General features: G+C 35.7%; 1 protein-coding gene across 1 annotated transcript in view; it reads left to right on the forward strand.

Annotated features, from left to right (window-relative positions):
- Positions 1-10,905, forward strand: part of wdr55 (WD repeat domain 55) — a 58,134-nt gene extending 47,229 nt beyond the window's left edge. The window contains exons 9-22 of the mRNA XM_058416456.1: positions 1,572-1,678; positions 2,032-2,128; positions 2,426-2,577; positions 5,469-5,588; positions 5,722-5,955; positions 6,152-6,324; positions 7,275-7,451; positions 7,766-7,836; positions 7,989-8,088; positions 9,297-9,347; positions 10,031-10,084; positions 10,187-10,255; positions 10,348-10,444; positions 10,758-10,905. Of these exons, the coding sequence (XP_058272439.1) occupies positions 1,572-1,678; positions 2,032-2,128; positions 2,426-2,577; positions 5,469-5,588; positions 5,722-5,955; positions 6,152-6,324; positions 7,275-7,451; positions 7,766-7,836; positions 7,989-8,088; positions 9,297-9,347; positions 10,031-10,084; positions 10,187-10,255; positions 10,348-10,444; positions 10,758-10,828 (1,573 nt within the window). The 3' untranslated portion in view covers positions 10,829-10,905. The remainder of the gene's footprint in view (positions 1-1,571; positions 1,679-2,031; positions 2,129-2,425; positions 2,578-5,468; positions 5,589-5,721; positions 5,956-6,151; positions 6,325-7,274; positions 7,452-7,765; positions 7,837-7,988; positions 8,089-9,296; positions 9,348-10,030; positions 10,085-10,186; positions 10,256-10,347; positions 10,445-10,757) is intronic.
- The last annotated feature ends 6,103 nt before the right edge of the window (positions 10,906-17,008 follow it).

Raw genomic sequence — 17,008 nt, forward strand, 5'->3', positions numbered from 1 at the left:
GATCAGTTGTCATGAAATTGGAATAATATTTCCTGCTAGTGATTAACAGAAAATGTTGTATTATCACTGAAAAAAAGTCCACTGAGTTTTTAAACTCCTGATTCAGTTGCTTATGCAACAAAAATGTGCATTGTAACATTTTTAACATATGTGAACCCATTTTTGCAAATAATTCAGAGGATTTTTGCCTGGTCTTCCAAATTGTAGTATCAAATTACTCAGCAGAGTCTGTCCATCAAAAATTATTAAACATTTGTGGATGTTTTTAAATCATGCAGCCTTTTTATGGCCCATATAACATTTCATGTTAATTTTGCTAAATGCTAATTTATATGTTAAATGTCATATGTTAAACATTTGTTTTATATTTTCCAAAATTATCTTTGTCAAAACAGAATAATGCAACAACATTAAAAACTCTTCCTTTATGAAGTCTAATTCACAGATAATACACAGACATATTCACACCAAAGTCACTAGGTAGGCTAATATAACTTTTGTAATTTTTTTATAATCACTAAGCACTTTATTAGGAACTCTATACTAATACTGGGTATTTGCCTGCCTTTGCTTTTTTATATCTTCTATACAAAAATCTTCTATTTTTTGGCACGGATTCCACAAAATATTGGAAACATTTCAGTGAGAGCCTGGTCCTTTTGAAATGATTACATCATGCAATTCCTGCAGATTATTCAGGTGCACTACCACATCCCAAAGGTGTTCCCAAAAGAATGCTACTGAAGAACAATTAGTGATTTGTCATGTTCAAAAAACTAGTTTGAGAGAATTTTTGCTTTGTGACATGGTGTATTTCCATGCTGGAAATAACAATTGGCTGATGGATAAATTCATTCATTCATTCATTGTCTATACCCGCTTATTCCTAGGACTCCTAGGGTCACGGGGGTCTGCTGGAGCCTATCCCAGCGCACATAGGGCGAAAGGCAGGGGTACACCCTGGACAGGTCGCCAGTCCATCACAGGGCTGATGGATAAATTGTGGCCATGAATTGTAAGTTTGGTCAACAGCAATACTCACATATGCTGTGGCATTCAAGCAAAGATTGATTGCGATTAATGGGCAAAAAGTGTGCCAAGAAATCAGTCTGGCCTATTGAAACAACTCAGGTTTGGCCCATGGATTCATTCTGATGATGTCATATTCTCCCCCTACCCTCTGAGATTTGAGATGATTAATCAGTCTTTAACTGTCCAGTTTTGGTGAACCTATACCCACTGCAGCCTCAGCTTTCTGCTCTTGGCTGACAGAAGTAGAACCCAATATGGTCTCCCGCTGTTGTAACCCATCCGCCTTGAGGCTCAATGTGTTTTTCAAACTGAGATGATTTTCTACTCAACACAATTGTACAGAGTGCTTATCTTATATACTGTAGCCTTTCTATCCATTTGAAGCAGTTTAGTCACTTTCTAGTCATCTCTCACAGTACAGGGTTTCTGGCTACAAAACTCATGTTCACTAGTTGTTTTTCATTTTGTGCCATTCTTAGTAAAATCTAGACAGTGAAATCTTAACAGTGCCTCTGCTTGGTTGTTGTGCATTGTGCCAGGAATAGATCATTCAACAGATCATTCAACTCAAAAATGGAGATGAAGTGGATTATTTTTCTGATACTGCACATTTGTGCTGGGATCGATGAGTTCTACTCTTCAACTGGTAAATCAATTAAAGTTTTCTTTATTAAAGTTTTCTTAATTAAAATTTTCCTTATGTTTCCTATGGTTACACAGTATTTTTGGTGGTAGGAAATAGAGGTATGCTGAGAAGTAAGTTGATAAAGGTGTATTGTAATATTTATTTAACTTTTTCAAGTGTATATTAAGATCTAAAATTCTAATAATATGCATTATTATTAAAGTGAAGTGGACCAATGAATTGTAATTTATTATGATAGAATATATATATATATATATATATATATATATATATATATATATATATATATATATATATATATATACACTGTATAAGCCTCAAAACCTTTTGTAACAGCAAATTCTGGTTTACAGACCATATGACCCAGCTCATTGACATAAAGAGTGATCTTACTCACAGTCTTCAATTCTATATTTCATCGTTGGAAAATCAAATTGATCTAACAAGAAGGTAAAAAAAACTATGTAAACCTTTTCATTGTGTTAATACAAGTGTCTGAACTGTGATAGACTGGCGACCTGTCCAGGATGTACCCCTGCCTTTTGCCCAATGTGTGCTGGGATAGGCTCCAGCAGATCCCTGTGACCCTAATTAGGAATAAAGCGGGTATAGAAATTTATCTAATAGCACTTCAGGGCTTTTTCTATATCTTTGCAATTAAGTATGTGTTTCAATAGACGGTTATCGTCACAAAGTGTTTGGGATAGTGTCTGACAAATCTTATAATCTTCCATTTATTACTGACAGGGCTCTTCAAGATCTTGATAGTATCTCTGATGATACCTCAAAAGACCCAGAAATACTCATCAGCAACCCTCTGACTGCATACAAATTTGTAAGACAGCTAAGAAATGTGGGCACAGCCATTGAGAAAATCACAAAGAAAAATATCTCCAAGGGTAAGGCTTCCAAACAATATTCTAAAATTATAGAATGAGACTGAGTAATATTTGAATTGTTAGATTATGTCTACAAAGTATACATGTACTGAGGAGGTGTGTGGAATTTATATTACACTTAAAGTGTTTTCTGGTCTAAGTGTTTCATATCAACTTGATTTATCACAATGAATTGTTGGATTTCATGAAGAGTTTATAAAAACATATTGTTTTGCTATTATAGTATTGGAGCCTTGCTCTGCTTGCCATATACATGCATAAGGGGCAAGTAACTTTACAATCTATGCATGCTGAAATCCTGTATGGAGAAACTCCTGTTTGAGAAATCACAAATTCATTACATCAGCAATACTTGGCACCAACAATAGAAGTTACGAGCACATTAGCAAATTTATTAATTAAAGCACCACCTACAGATAAATTACACAGAACGATTTGGAGACACAGGATCAAATTCTTTAGTGATTTGCTTAGTTTTGACATTACTTCCTGCATTAGTTATTTAGATAGATAGATTTGTCTTCGAAATGACAGGTACAAGTCATCTGACGATTCATCCTTTGTGGTGGAATGTCAACATTATTATAGATAATTTAACTCTCGAAACACCACAAAGACTGTTGTGATCACAGATCACAAAGCAAGATGAACCATTATGTTGTGTGGATTGCAGTTTTAATGTACAGCTGTGTTATCGCTCTGCTAATTCAACCTTCACACTCTGCTCTTAGTTATGGAATGTGAAATATATCTTATGCGGGAATCTTCCAACAGTATATTGACCAGTGTTTCAGTTTCATTGTCCAACCCCTGTTGATAAACTAACTGAAAGACAGTGTGGCAATAATTGTAGAGATTGATAGAGAGATGAATGTAGACAGTGTGTAGCATTAGATAGATAGATAGATAGATAGATAGATAGATAGATAGATAGATAGATAGATAGATAGATAGATACATACATACATACATACATACATACATACATACATACATAATACGTATATACTATACATACATACATACATACATACATACAAAGAAATTAGATAGAAACCCAGGGACTTATCGCCTCCAGCTACCAGCATCCTATTGCATTTCCCCATCGTTTCACGTTTCAATGCTCAAACCTGCCCACGGCCACCAGTGACAACTTTCTGATGATGCTGCTTGCAGGAAAGGCCAAGGGCAATATGGGACTCGGATCCACAGGTACACATCTCGTTCAGCTATTTTTCACAGTTGCTATGTGATGTGTTCAGGTATCTGGCGGGAGGCAGAGATGTATTCATGCTGCTCCTTCAGCTCCATCAGGGCACTGACCCCGCAGCAGAGTTTGCTGTAAAATTTCAGAACCTCGTGGCACAGTGTGGGTGGATCGACACTTCTCAAAAAGCCATCTTCAGAGAAGGACTGAACCCGGCATTGCAAGGACAACCTCCTTCAAGCTCAGCTATACAACTGCCTGCTGTCCTTATTTCCATGTCTGCCGGACCCCATGCAGCTTGGGAGGGCTCAGGCCTCACCTGAGGAGCGTCTCCGCCGATTGGACCTCCAGCTGTGTTTCTACTGCTGGACACAGCTTTGCTTCATTTCTGAAGAAACCAGCCTCCCTTACCATGAAAATGAGCACTCAACTGACTGTAAACTGGACAAGGAGCTCCAGCTACCTGCTGAGGATTACAGCAGTGGATAACCAACCTGTAGGAAAGGGCTGCTTAACTTACCAGACCACCCCCCATTTCCCTACAGATCAGGATGTCCCACAGGGAAGAACTGATGTTGTACACCATATTGGATGATTTTGTTTCTTATGTTCTGTAAAGATGCTTTGAGACAATGTTCATTGTTAAAAGCGCTATACAAATAAAATTGAATTGAATTGAATTGAATATTGTCGCACACTAACCCCATCATCTTGTGCTTCTCCTGGCTTCAGGCACATGACCCCCAGATCATAGCAGATAAAAGAACTCACTCATTGGTCTGCCTGCTGCCTCACTTACTGTTTTGCAAGGAATCTCCAGTTTCACTACCACACCACGTTGGTGGAGAGTCGTGAACCAGTCCACCCAGTCCATGTGCCATGGGAATACCACAAGTTTAAGGAGGCATGGGACTGTGCTGTTAAACTCTTAACGAACACAATACATTGAGGAGGTACGTTGGGCTTGTACATTAAGGAGGGCTTTCTCAATGTACAGGAGTAGGAGTTGGATGCTTCATCCAACCCACTTTCTTGGCAGCGGCTGGGTTCTTCTTTATCGAGAAGAAGGATGTGGGTCTCAGGCCTTTTGTCAATTATCAGGACCTCAATGCCTGCAAATCAATACCTCTCACACCCCTAATGCCTCCCAACTGCTACAAAAGTGGCAAAAATCCTCCCTTGGGCCTAGTACGCACAGAACTCTTTGACACAGTCATCCATCGGATCAACCCCATTCCAGTGCGTGCTTGGATACCAGCTTCCCTTGTTCCCATTGTCTGGCAAGCCACCAGATGTTCTAGCTGTGGATGACTTGTATCAAAGGAGTAAGAACATATGGTAAAGTGCAAACGTAAGACTCCAGAGGGCCTAGAGCAGCCAGGCCAGCTGGTGTGACTCTAAACTAGGAACCTTACCATGCAGTTAACTCAGCCCAAGATTCATAGGCCTGTTTAAAGTCATACGCCAAGTCAACCCTCTGAATTATTGCCATCTACCCATCATTTCACATTTTGCTGCTCAAACCTACCCATGCCATCACCACCACTGACAACATCCCAACAGATGTCTTAATATTTATTTAGGTTAGGTGCTTTAACACAGCTATATGCAATTTTATACTTATGACATAATATCATCAGTGTAACACATTATGTTTATTTTTTTTATCATTTGATATGCACAGATTTAGACATACTCATGTCAAAAACTCAGCTGCTTCCAAATGAAAATAATTTGGATGGCATAGCACTCGCCATCGTTAGACTGCAAGAACTCTACAGACTAGAGCCAAAGGACATGACAGGTGAGTTTCATTATTACCTGCCTCATTACTTGATCTTTTTCTCAAGTTGAGCATGTGAGACTGGAGATGTGGTTTTGATACACATACCATGTAATAAAAATTGTATATTATTCTTTATTATTTTATGGGTTAGAAACTCCATCTGCCCTGAACCCAGATGAGTGTTTCCACATTGCAATGATTGCTCATCAGAATCAGCAGTTCCATTGTGCCATTCTCTGGATTCAGGAGACTATGAGGAAACTCCATGACGGAGCAGAAGCTGTGCTAACCGAACAGAAAGTTCTGACTCTTCTTACCTCTATTCAGTTTCAAGTATTGAACCAACCCTCTGCTCTTGGAGTAACACAGCCATTACTGCACTATGGTAACTTATGATGTTTGTAAATATATACAGTATGTGTCTTTTAATTCTATATAAGAAACAATCCTTCACAAGTAGCCAGATCTTTTTTTTAATACTAACATGCTTTATTTTAAATAAAATTTTAAACAAAAACTACATTTTAAATATTCTCAATTTTTAATAAACGGCCTAAAGTAATCTGACTCATCTTCCACAGATCATTTAAACTGGAAGCCTATACTCCAGTCAGCATATACCAACAGCCTGATAGAGAATATTAAAAACTGGGATGGAATGCAGCACTTTCTTACTGCATTTGACATGTCTTCTCTTCATCGTACTTGGCAAAATGGATATGAGGCTTTGTGTAGAGGACAGGGGATTAAAATGGTAAATAAAATTAGGCTTTTGCATTGAAACAATTGCAAAGTAACCAATCTCACAATGCTGTGATGCAGTCATCAAGATTTATTGTATTTATTATATTATTATTTGTAAGAGAAGAAACATAAAAAAAAAGTAAGCTCCTCCCACTGAATCAAGAGAAAGAAAAATCTTGATTTGATGAGCAGTTAAAAATTATGAACAGTTTTTTTTATGAATATAGAGATATTTCTTGGAAAACCTCTGGATAATGTCATATAGTATGTCACACAGCTGCTGAGATATGCCTCACATGCAGCTTTGCAATCAAAATTGTTTGCTCACTATAAACAAACCATCCTGAATATCAAAAAACTAAGTAGCAACTCTTTGTCAGTCTGGTTTCAAAATGCCAGCAGTGATATTAGTACAAAGATTATAAGAATAAGACTTGGCCATATTATTAAATTGCCAGCTTCCTGTTTGAGAAACTTCACAGCATCGCCATTGTCAAGGAACTGTTGAGTAGTTTAAAGGATAACAAATTAACGATTTAACAAATTTCTGAATTTTTGCACCACCTAGAGGTGAATTTAGAAACATTATTAGAGACATTGGATTGTGTTGCACAGTGCAGAGAGAGAATAACCTGAAGCATAATTAGAAGAAGTGAAATGTTCTGCAGTGGACATCATCAGTCACCAGAATGAACATGGATTTTACATGCTGAGGGCAAGCTTGAAGTTCAAAACATGCTGAATGCATATATAAAATGTTCAAGTTAAAAAGATTAAAGTTCGTATCAGTTATTTAATTTGAACTCCTTTATAGTGTTGTCAAATAGTACCACAATAATTTGTAAATGTTAAAAAAAATGTATTTACTTAAATATGTTTTTATTTGTGTTTTTGTAATAATGTTTCCATAGTGCCCAGGTTGTATAAAATGTGATGACATTTTCTTATTTTGACATGTAGACCCCTGCAAGACAGAAGAATTTGGTTTGTAGGTACACAACAGGTCAAGGAAACCCTCAGTTGATATATGCCCCTGCTAAAGAAGAGGAGGAATGGGATGAGCCACTTATCCTCAGATACCATGACTTCATTTCCTTAAGTGAGATAGAGGTCATCAAAAGACTTTCTAGGCCAAAGGTGACACTTCTCCCTTACTTTAACATATTTTTTTTCCTTTTTCCTTTTGTGACATCACTGAGGGGATATTTTGTGAAAACAACAACAACAACACTGAAGTTCATTTATAGACATTGTTACAATTGTTAACAAAAGCTGTTTTGGGGTATAATGGTAAGGACTGCTTGTGGTTTAAAGATTGACGTGCATTTAATGTTCTTAGCTATAAAACAATTGAAGAAAGAATTCTACAAATTAGAGTAGTTTATATAATGTAAACAGACAATAATTTAGTTATAATTATATTCATAAACAACCTTTTTTATTATCTATAGCTTTCCAGAGCCAAAGTTTCAGACCCAGTTACTGGGAAGCTCATGTCTACCACATTGCGAGTTTCAAAGAGGTATGACCTGTGAAAAAGTTTACATGGCTCTTGATTAACTACCTCTCCTAATTAAGCTCTTTATCTAATTGTAGCCTCTTTCCTCGTTTAATAACTTCTCACATCCTTGAAATTTAAGACAGGAGCTAAACAAAAGTCTTTGTTTCTTTCAGTGCTTGGTTGTCTAAAGATGAGAGTCCTGTGGTTGGTCGTGTCAGTCAGCGAATTGCTGACATCACTGGGTTGGACATGGATACTGCAGAAGATCTACAGGTAAACTCATTGTCATTTTCATGGAACCAGTCTGAGATGAGATGTTTTAATACCTCTGATTTATTTCCAAGTTTGTCATTTTAATTTCAAACTAGAATGTTACAGCCCTGAACTATGATGTTGACAGAGCCCACTAAACCTGTCAAAGAGTTAAATAATATTGCAATGTTTTGTCTCTATTTGTAAGTATTTTGTTTACATATTTAAAGATTTAAATAGTATGATAACCAGTGCAAATGGGTTACTTGGGCATTGCTAGGTGCTTGCTATCCTAATCCAGTTGGTTTCCAGGATGTTGCTACCTGATTGTTATTCTATCACAGGGCAGTGGTAGGTGGTTGCAGTGATATCTAAATTGGTTGCTAGGTTGTTGCTGGGTGCTTGGAAATGCTAATGCAAGATGTGCTAGGGTATTGCTAGATGGTGGCAATGATAACCCAGTTTGTTGTTAGGGGGTTGCTAGGAGGTTGTTATATAGCAGTTACGGGGTCCCAGGTTGTTGCTATAGCCTTTCTAGGTTTCAGAATTATCCCTGCTAGGTTATAGCAAGCTGAAGGCTAAGAAAACTTATCTGCTTGCTAGGGTATCCATTTAGTATCATTTAATGATGTCTGATACTTTTCCACAAACTGGTTCTATCAGACAGCTAATTTAAGTGAACTGATTAAAAAAACGATTCACCAGGGTTTTTTTATGCCAACAACATGCTATCATCCCAGCAGATAAAAATACACATTCAAACACAATCAAATAAAATCATGTATAATATACTGTACATATAGGTGATTCTTTACATATACATATAGCGGTCTTTCCATCACTACTGGAACATCCAGAGAGTAAGGTACTACAATAAACAAGGCAAGGCAGGCCTTGCGTGCAGTCTGCATTACAGTTCATGCAAAAAGTGTTCAACGGTGAAAGCACAGTTTTTTCAGTCCCAGCTTGGCAACCATGTTTTCATGGACCTTGATTTGTGCACAGGTCTAGCTACATAAAAGTCACATTTGAAAGACACAGTTGAGGTGTTTATGAATTTTTAGTTCTTGTTTAAATCCTAGCCTTACAACAGGAAGTAAAGCAAACACGGCTTTATAGTTAATTATTGCAAGCAATATTCTTGGCAAGTCCAGGGAATGATCAGTCATTGAATATTTAATGTTCACATAAAGAATTCACATAAAGTTTTTCTCTTTTTTCTCTTTTAGGTTGCAAATTATGGAATTGGAGGACAATATGAACCACACTATGACTCAATGGTGGGACACTTTTAATCCAGTTTGCAAATGCTTGTATAGTATATCATGCATAGATCAATTTAAATGCCCCAAAACATGAAACTCTTCTAAATAGAATGAATAATGAATTTCACAAAAAGTGCATTGTAGAGTGTCATCACAGCAACACTTGTTTCAGTAGCCCGTTTAGCTCCACACAGCATAACTGGCCAATTCTGCCCAGTGAGTCAAAGTGCGTTTCATGCACATCCATCAATGGATGCTAATGCTGAACCAACCAGCCTAAATGGCACAAATAGACAATTTTTTGGTGAATGGAGTATTCACTTTACACAGAGAAGTGAAACTGTGTAAAATGTCATTTTGTCAGGAATTGTCAGGAAAAATCATCCATAAATTACAAAGAGAGCAATGACAAAACAAAGTGGAAAGTGAAACATGTGGATAGCCTTCCCTTGAGGACTTGGCTTAAGGCTCAATAATGTATAGTTCAAGGTATGCTTTAATAAAGTATTCATTCAGAGTTAAAAGGTTCCAAAGATTTATCTTTATTTATTTATACATTTAATATCATACTGTTTGGTCATACGTATGACAAAAAATAGTGATTAAACTTTAATAAAATGATTACACTCTAGGTTGTTCAAAAACATTTGAGTGGTAGTTTACATATAAGAACTTTTCAAATGTTGTTGATTGTACAGGTGGCGAATGGTGTGCCATTTACTGAGAGAAGGATTGCAACTGTTCTGGTCTATGTAAGGCCTGTTCTTTTGATTTTCTCTGAATAAACATTCAGGGTATTCCAAACCTTTCCACATTACCTCAATGTCATTAATAATGTGACTGTTCTGTCTCAGATGAGTGATGTTGAAGTTGGTGGGTCCACTGTCTTTCCCGATATTGGTGCTGCACTTCAACCAAAAATAGTTAGTGAAACTAGTTGTTATTTATACATATTGAATCACATACATTGAATATGATCACAAGGCGCATGGCACTCACTTCACTAATTCTACAGGGCTCCGCAGTAATTTGGTTCAACCTACTAAAGAGTGGAGAAGAGGATACGAGAACTTTGCATGCTGCCTGCCCAGTCTTTGTAGGCACTAAGTGGGGTAAGTTTCACGTTCAACACCTCTCCATAAAATGTTTGGCATATTTGGATAACTTGATCATTTAAACAATTTTTCTGAAATTTGTCAACAATATGTAAATATGAAATTTGTGATTTTACTGAAATTTGTAAAGAACATTAGTGCTCATTACTATCTAACCAAATAGAAACATGTAAATATTGTTAATTATAATTTAAATGGTACAAGAGTATATTAACTTATATGACAGATTATGAAAATATCAGCATGAAGTGGAACATAAATCAATAGCTCATAAAGTATTTGTAAATATTTCTTCTAATCTTTGATTTAGTTGCCAATAAGTGGATCTGTTGTCGGGGACAAGAGTTCAGGAGAAGGTGCACTCTGTCCAGGTCTGACTGAGAATGAGCTTGAAAAAATTATGCCTATGTTTCTGAAAAAAAATAAAAATAAATAAATAAATAAATAAATATATATATATATATATATATATATATATATATATATATATATATATACTACGGCTCAAAAGTTTGGGATCACTTGCATATTTCAGCTTGATTTCAGCTACTCCATCAGCCAATCCATCTTTTGGGAGATGCTCCAGGAAGCATGGGGTGAAATCTCATCAGATTATCTTGAAAAATTGACAGCTAGAATGCCCAGGCTTTAATTGCTGCAAAAGGTTGGTTTTTTTTTTTTGCAAAAAGAGTAGTATAAATTTACCCAACAGCAGTGTGAAAAACTGGTGGAGAGCATGGAGCCAAAACGCATGCAAATCAGGGTTATTCCACGAAATACTGATTTCTTAATGTTATTTAGCCAAAGCATTAACACAATTTGTTTACAAATTATTTGCATTTTAATTTGAGTTATTAAAGCTCTGCAAATACTGTATGATGGGTTATTTTGATGTGTTGTCATTTCCTTTAAATATACACTCTAAATAACAATAGTTATATTTTGAATTTAGGAGAAATATTGTCATAAGAATCTGTTTATTTTGCAGTGGTCTCTTATTTTTCTCTCTCTCTCTCTCTCTCTCTCTCTCTCTCTCTCTCTCTATATATATATATATATATATATATATATATATATATATATATATATATATATATATACATATATGATTTTATATATAAATATACTCATGGGGCTCCTGAAAGAAACAAGATGAGAAGATTTATAGAACTAAGCTGTTTGTCATAGTTCAAAGGGGCTTATTAGAATTCATTTTTGCATGTTATGTCAATAATAAAATACAATAAAACTAATATAAAATATTTTATATATAGGTTTATGTATATTTTCTCTAAATGCTTCTAATCATTCAATTCATTTTCTTGCTATCCTTTATTACTTCTCATGTCCTTCCAAAAAGCAAGAAAAAGGTGCAAGGAAAAAAAAAAGATAGAGGAAAAAATACAGGAGAAATTGAAAATAAATGTATTTACTACATGAGACTTAAAGCAAGTGAATTCACTTATTGATTTCATGTTCCCTAGCTATATTTCACTGTATAGTAGATTTTCCTATACAACATAGTGATTATACATTAAATTATACTTATACACTAATTTATATTATATGATTAATATATTCATAAAGGGGTTGAATATCTACAATCTCCTTTTTCTTATCTAAATTGAGTTCTTGTGGTGTCATTGTTTTCAATCTATTATCTAAGTTTCTCGTCTATACAGGCATTTAAAATATACTTTTTTTCCATCAATAATTTTATGTTATTGTTTTTTTAGCCACTTAATGACTATGTTATACAGCAATTAAATAGGCTTAGTTTAGCATACAATTTTTACAAGTTTTACTTTAGTATCCAGTCAAGGTCCTCAATGTAGAAAAAACTATCAAGAATCATGCAAAGCCATCATCTGCTTAGACTTTCCGATGCCACACAGTTAATGCAGTGATGCAGTTAGTGCTACAGTTATCCATGTGTCTAAATATGGATAATCCACTGGACTACAGTGTGGAAAACCCCTGGTCTTATATGCTTCAATATGTTGGAGTAACTCTGCATTCAAGTGCTTGTGGGTAATTCGTAATAACTAGTTGGAAAGTTGTAACTGCGAAATTGTGTGCATTCAAGCCACCTTGGTCGAAGCAAGATGGTGGTGTACCTTTTCTTAAATAACTGCAGTAAATACAACAAGGTTTTTCTTGACAACTCTTCTTCTAGAGAATAAAGAATAAATAATGTGCATCCTGAATGTTTTGCTTTTTTTTTGGTTTTTAATCACATTATGAAATCATTTCTCTCCCCTATAGGTGCTTATCCAGTATACTTATACCTATATATAAACCAGCAAAGTTATATTATATACTTATATTGTTAACCAGTATTCTTGTATTTCAATAAATTGCTGCATAATAACTGAAATCAGCTTCCAGCTTCTGACTACAGATTTTGCATCCATTGATTTAATTACATGTAAAAGGTCTACACACCCCTATGGCAGGTTTTTGTGATTGAAAAAAATGAAAACAAGATAAATCTTTTCTCAATGTAAAAAAAAAAAAAACGTAAAAATTAGAATGTATAAAATTTAAAAATAAAAATTAATATACAGTCATATGAAAAAATTAGGACACCCCATTAAATATTCAGTTCTTTATTACACATATACCTCCACATTACACATTTATACACCTCCAGTGTCCTGGGTTCGCGTCTCGCTCCCGCTCACTGTGTGTGTGGAGTTTGCATGTTCTCCCTGTGCTTGCTGGGTTTCCTGCGGGTGCTACAGTTTCCTCCCACAGTCCAAAGACATGCTTCTAGGCTGATTGGAGACTCTAAATTGCCCATAGTGCGTGAGTGAATGAATGAATGAACACTCACATGCATTTTGTAATGTTAGATGCATTATGTTCAGCAATAATAATAACCATCACTGTAAACAAGTTTCAACTAATTATTTAAGCCACTCAAACATTGTACCTGATTTACTATTTCTGACTAATCCTTATATCCATGGTACGGTAAAATCCATATTGAAGCATTGCATCAATAAGGTATTCAATTTAAATGCTGGTATTCATCCCAACCCTAATGTGGCAAAATAATAATTTTTTGTCCATGGTCATTTAAATACAGCCATTGTGCTGTCCAGTTCCATGGTTTAGTTGCCAGGAAACACAGACACAGACACAGACACACCGTGACCCGATGATAGATCGGATAAGCGGTATAGACAATGAAATGGAATGGAGTGGAACATGTCAATTTCTGATCAGTCAACTGAAAGTCTATTTCTACACTGGAATTGTACGTAAAACCAATGAGAAATGCTTATAGTGTTTTATAAGAAAGAGACACTTGAGACACATGAGTGCTGAACAAAAATGAAGACTTTTATTGATGGTTTAGAATAATAAAGTGTACATTAAAAAGGCTTAGTATGTTTTATACCACAACGAATAATCAAACTACAAGGTGTGCATTATCTTAATACATTTTAGTATAATTATTGTAGTATTTTAGTAGCATGAGTAATTCCTAATAATAAACAGATTAAAAACAGAAAGTTATTCTTATAAAGTGTGATGTGATTTTGAAGAAAATGCTTATTTTTCATTAGTGTTATTAAATGACAGATTGTTATTGAGAAATTGTTGTGGTATAAGCTGATTAACAAACTCTTAACTAATGTGTGTGTGTGGGGGGGGGGTGTTAGGGTTAGGAGCAGGGTAGCAGTAATGCATTACTGGAGTGTTAGTCCTCTTTAATCTTAAAAATTTATTATATACATATTTACATATTTACAACAATACATAAATATTTGCACCAATATACTTCACACTAAAATGCACAGCTTACATTTTTTATACATAGAATTTTAATTTATATAAATTATACAAACTACATGTCCTTAATATACAACATCCTACTGTAAAAGGTCTATATATTTAACACTAACTAGATGTACACAAACAAACAGACATCAGCAAATCGGAAACAGACAATTTTTAAAAATAACTGCTATATACCTACATTAAGCTATTCTTTAATGATACAACAATTATATTAAAATCACAATCATAAAAATGCTGTATAAATGCTAGTGATGGTGGTGAGAATTCCCTGGATACCTGCACAAGCAGGCAAGAGTTTAAAGTCCTAAAGTGGCCGATTAGTCTGATTGATTAGTCTGGGCATTAATGACATGGGCTTGTAAAGGGGGATCTGTTAGAGAACAACAGTACATAAAGGGTTTTGTGAAGTGTTTTGGTTATTTTGTAAATGCTATTAGAATAGATGAAGGGGAGTGATGAATTTGTGAAGAGAGAACAGACGAGAAGGTATCGAGCTGATTCTCACCACCCCACATGGTTAAAGGGATGAAATAATTTACTGTCACAGATAAAAAAAAGACTAATGCTGAAGTCTAGAGGCTGAAATACTTACCATACATACTTACCACAAATACCACATGTATTATGTGGTGATGTCCATAAAGTCTTCCTCCTCCTCAAGAATTACACGGAGCTTTCTTCTAGGTGGAGCTTCTGCAATGTTTTGCTCTTCATCCCTCTTCCTCCTCCGCACTGGATAGGGAACGTCACAGAGCCTCCATCTGGCGACTGGCCAAACATGGCAACATTCATGTCAAACTGCACACAGCGTCGAGATACAGGAGGCATAGATGGAGCTGGGCTCATTGAAGTGGCTGGCCTCTTCAATGAGTCTCAATGTCGTGGAGGAGATGGGCTCCTGGAAGGTGGTGAGCCCCAAATAGGGGACAGGCCCCTCAGAGGGGGAGATGGGCTCATACAATCCTCACACTCCTCACCTCCATCTCGCTCTTCCTCCTGCTGATCAGACTCACTGTCATCATCCTCATAATTGCTGAGCTCGGTGCTGTAGTAGAGCTCGCTCTGAGGAAAAAAGCCAAATGGCTCCCTCCGTCTCCCTGTGTCAAAAGATATGAACAGACCATGAGACACATCTGCACACCTTATAAGAAAGAAGCAGAATCCTTTATTGTAATAGCACAGATTCTGTCTTTTTACATCAGGAAAACCTTCCACTACACAGTCCTTTACACAAAAAGTATTTACACAGTTATATTAATGTACTCTTCCTATAACAGTGCATACATCCTCAGTATTTACAGAACCCATAGATTTAGTGATCATACTGTCAACACTCCTTAAAATGCTTTAATAAATGCTTTAATGCTTACTTAAAAATTGTTTACAAGTTCATTTCTGTCCACTTTATCACACATATAAACATATAATAAACCAATAATAAGCTATTCATGTTAGTGTGAGAGTTTTAACTTCTTCTAACATTCACTCTGTTAAAAACAAACTGAACACCAGCTAACTAGCCGTCTAGCTAATTTTTGCTAATATTCCTCCTCGGCTTGGCTTTAGTAAACTTTTAGTAAACATGTTAATTGTGCCAGCTATTTGTCTTAAAATATTCTACTCTGAGTAACACCTTGACTTTACACAACTTTATGCCTGCTAACTTTAGGATAATGAGATATGTAAAATGATACATATATATATACACAGTGATGTGAAAAAATTAGGACACCCCATTGAATATTCAGTTCTTTATTAAGAAATGACAACATGTCGATTTCTGATCTTTTTTTATTTTGTACCTGTAGATGAAAGTAATTGCATGTAAACGACAGAATATCAATTTGTTTTCAATTATTAAACAAAAGAAATCAACATAAATGAGAATTTCACCTGAGGAAAAAGTTAGCACACCCTATGCCCTAATAGCTAGTGCTTCCCCATTGGCTGAAATAACCTCTATGAGACGTTTCTTGTAGCCATCTACCAGTTTCTGACATCGACTGGAAGAAAGTTTCCCCCACTCCTCAATGCAGAATTCTTTCAGCTGTGTGATGTTTGGGGGTTTATTACATGCACAGTCCTTTTCAAATCACCCCACAGGATCCTGTATAATCCCAATAGAATTTAGATCTGGGCTTTGACTTGGCCAGTCCAGAATTCTCAATTTTTTACTTTTTAGACAGTCCTTGGTAGATTTACTGGTATGTTTTGGGTCATTGTCATGTTGCAAGGTTCATTTCCACTTTAGCTTCAATTTTTGACAGTTGGTCTTACATGTTCCTCAAGCACCTTCTGATACAATGTAGAATTCATAATGGATTCTATGATGGTGATCTGGCCAGCTTAACACTTCCACCTCCATGTTTCATCGTTGGTATGAGGTTCATTTGCTGAAATGCTGTATTTGGTTTACACCAAACATGTCCTGTTATGGAGTTCAAATAATTCAATTTTAGACTCATCTGTCTGAAACATTGCCCTCATGTTTTTTAGACAGCAAATGTTTCCTTCTTGTACATCTCTCATAATGTTTTAATTTATGTAGTCTCTTTCTGATTGTAGAATCATGCACTTTAGCATAAACTGTAGTAAAAGCTTGCTGTAGGTCCCGTGATGATACTTTAGGGTTTGTGGAGACGTCTTTAAGCATCTTGAGGTGCATTTGCTTGGACGGCCTGACCTGGTCATGTTGGCAGTTGTTTTAAATGTTCTCTATTTGTAAATTATTTTCTGAACAGTGGAATGGCT

This window comes from Hemibagrus wyckioides, linkage group LG18, assembly GCF_019097595.1.
Source record: "Hemibagrus wyckioides isolate EC202008001 linkage group LG18, SWU_Hwy_1.0, whole genome shotgun sequence".
NCBI classification, from domain to species: domain Eukaryota; kingdom Metazoa; phylum Chordata; class Actinopteri; order Siluriformes; family Bagridae; genus Hemibagrus; species Hemibagrus wyckioides.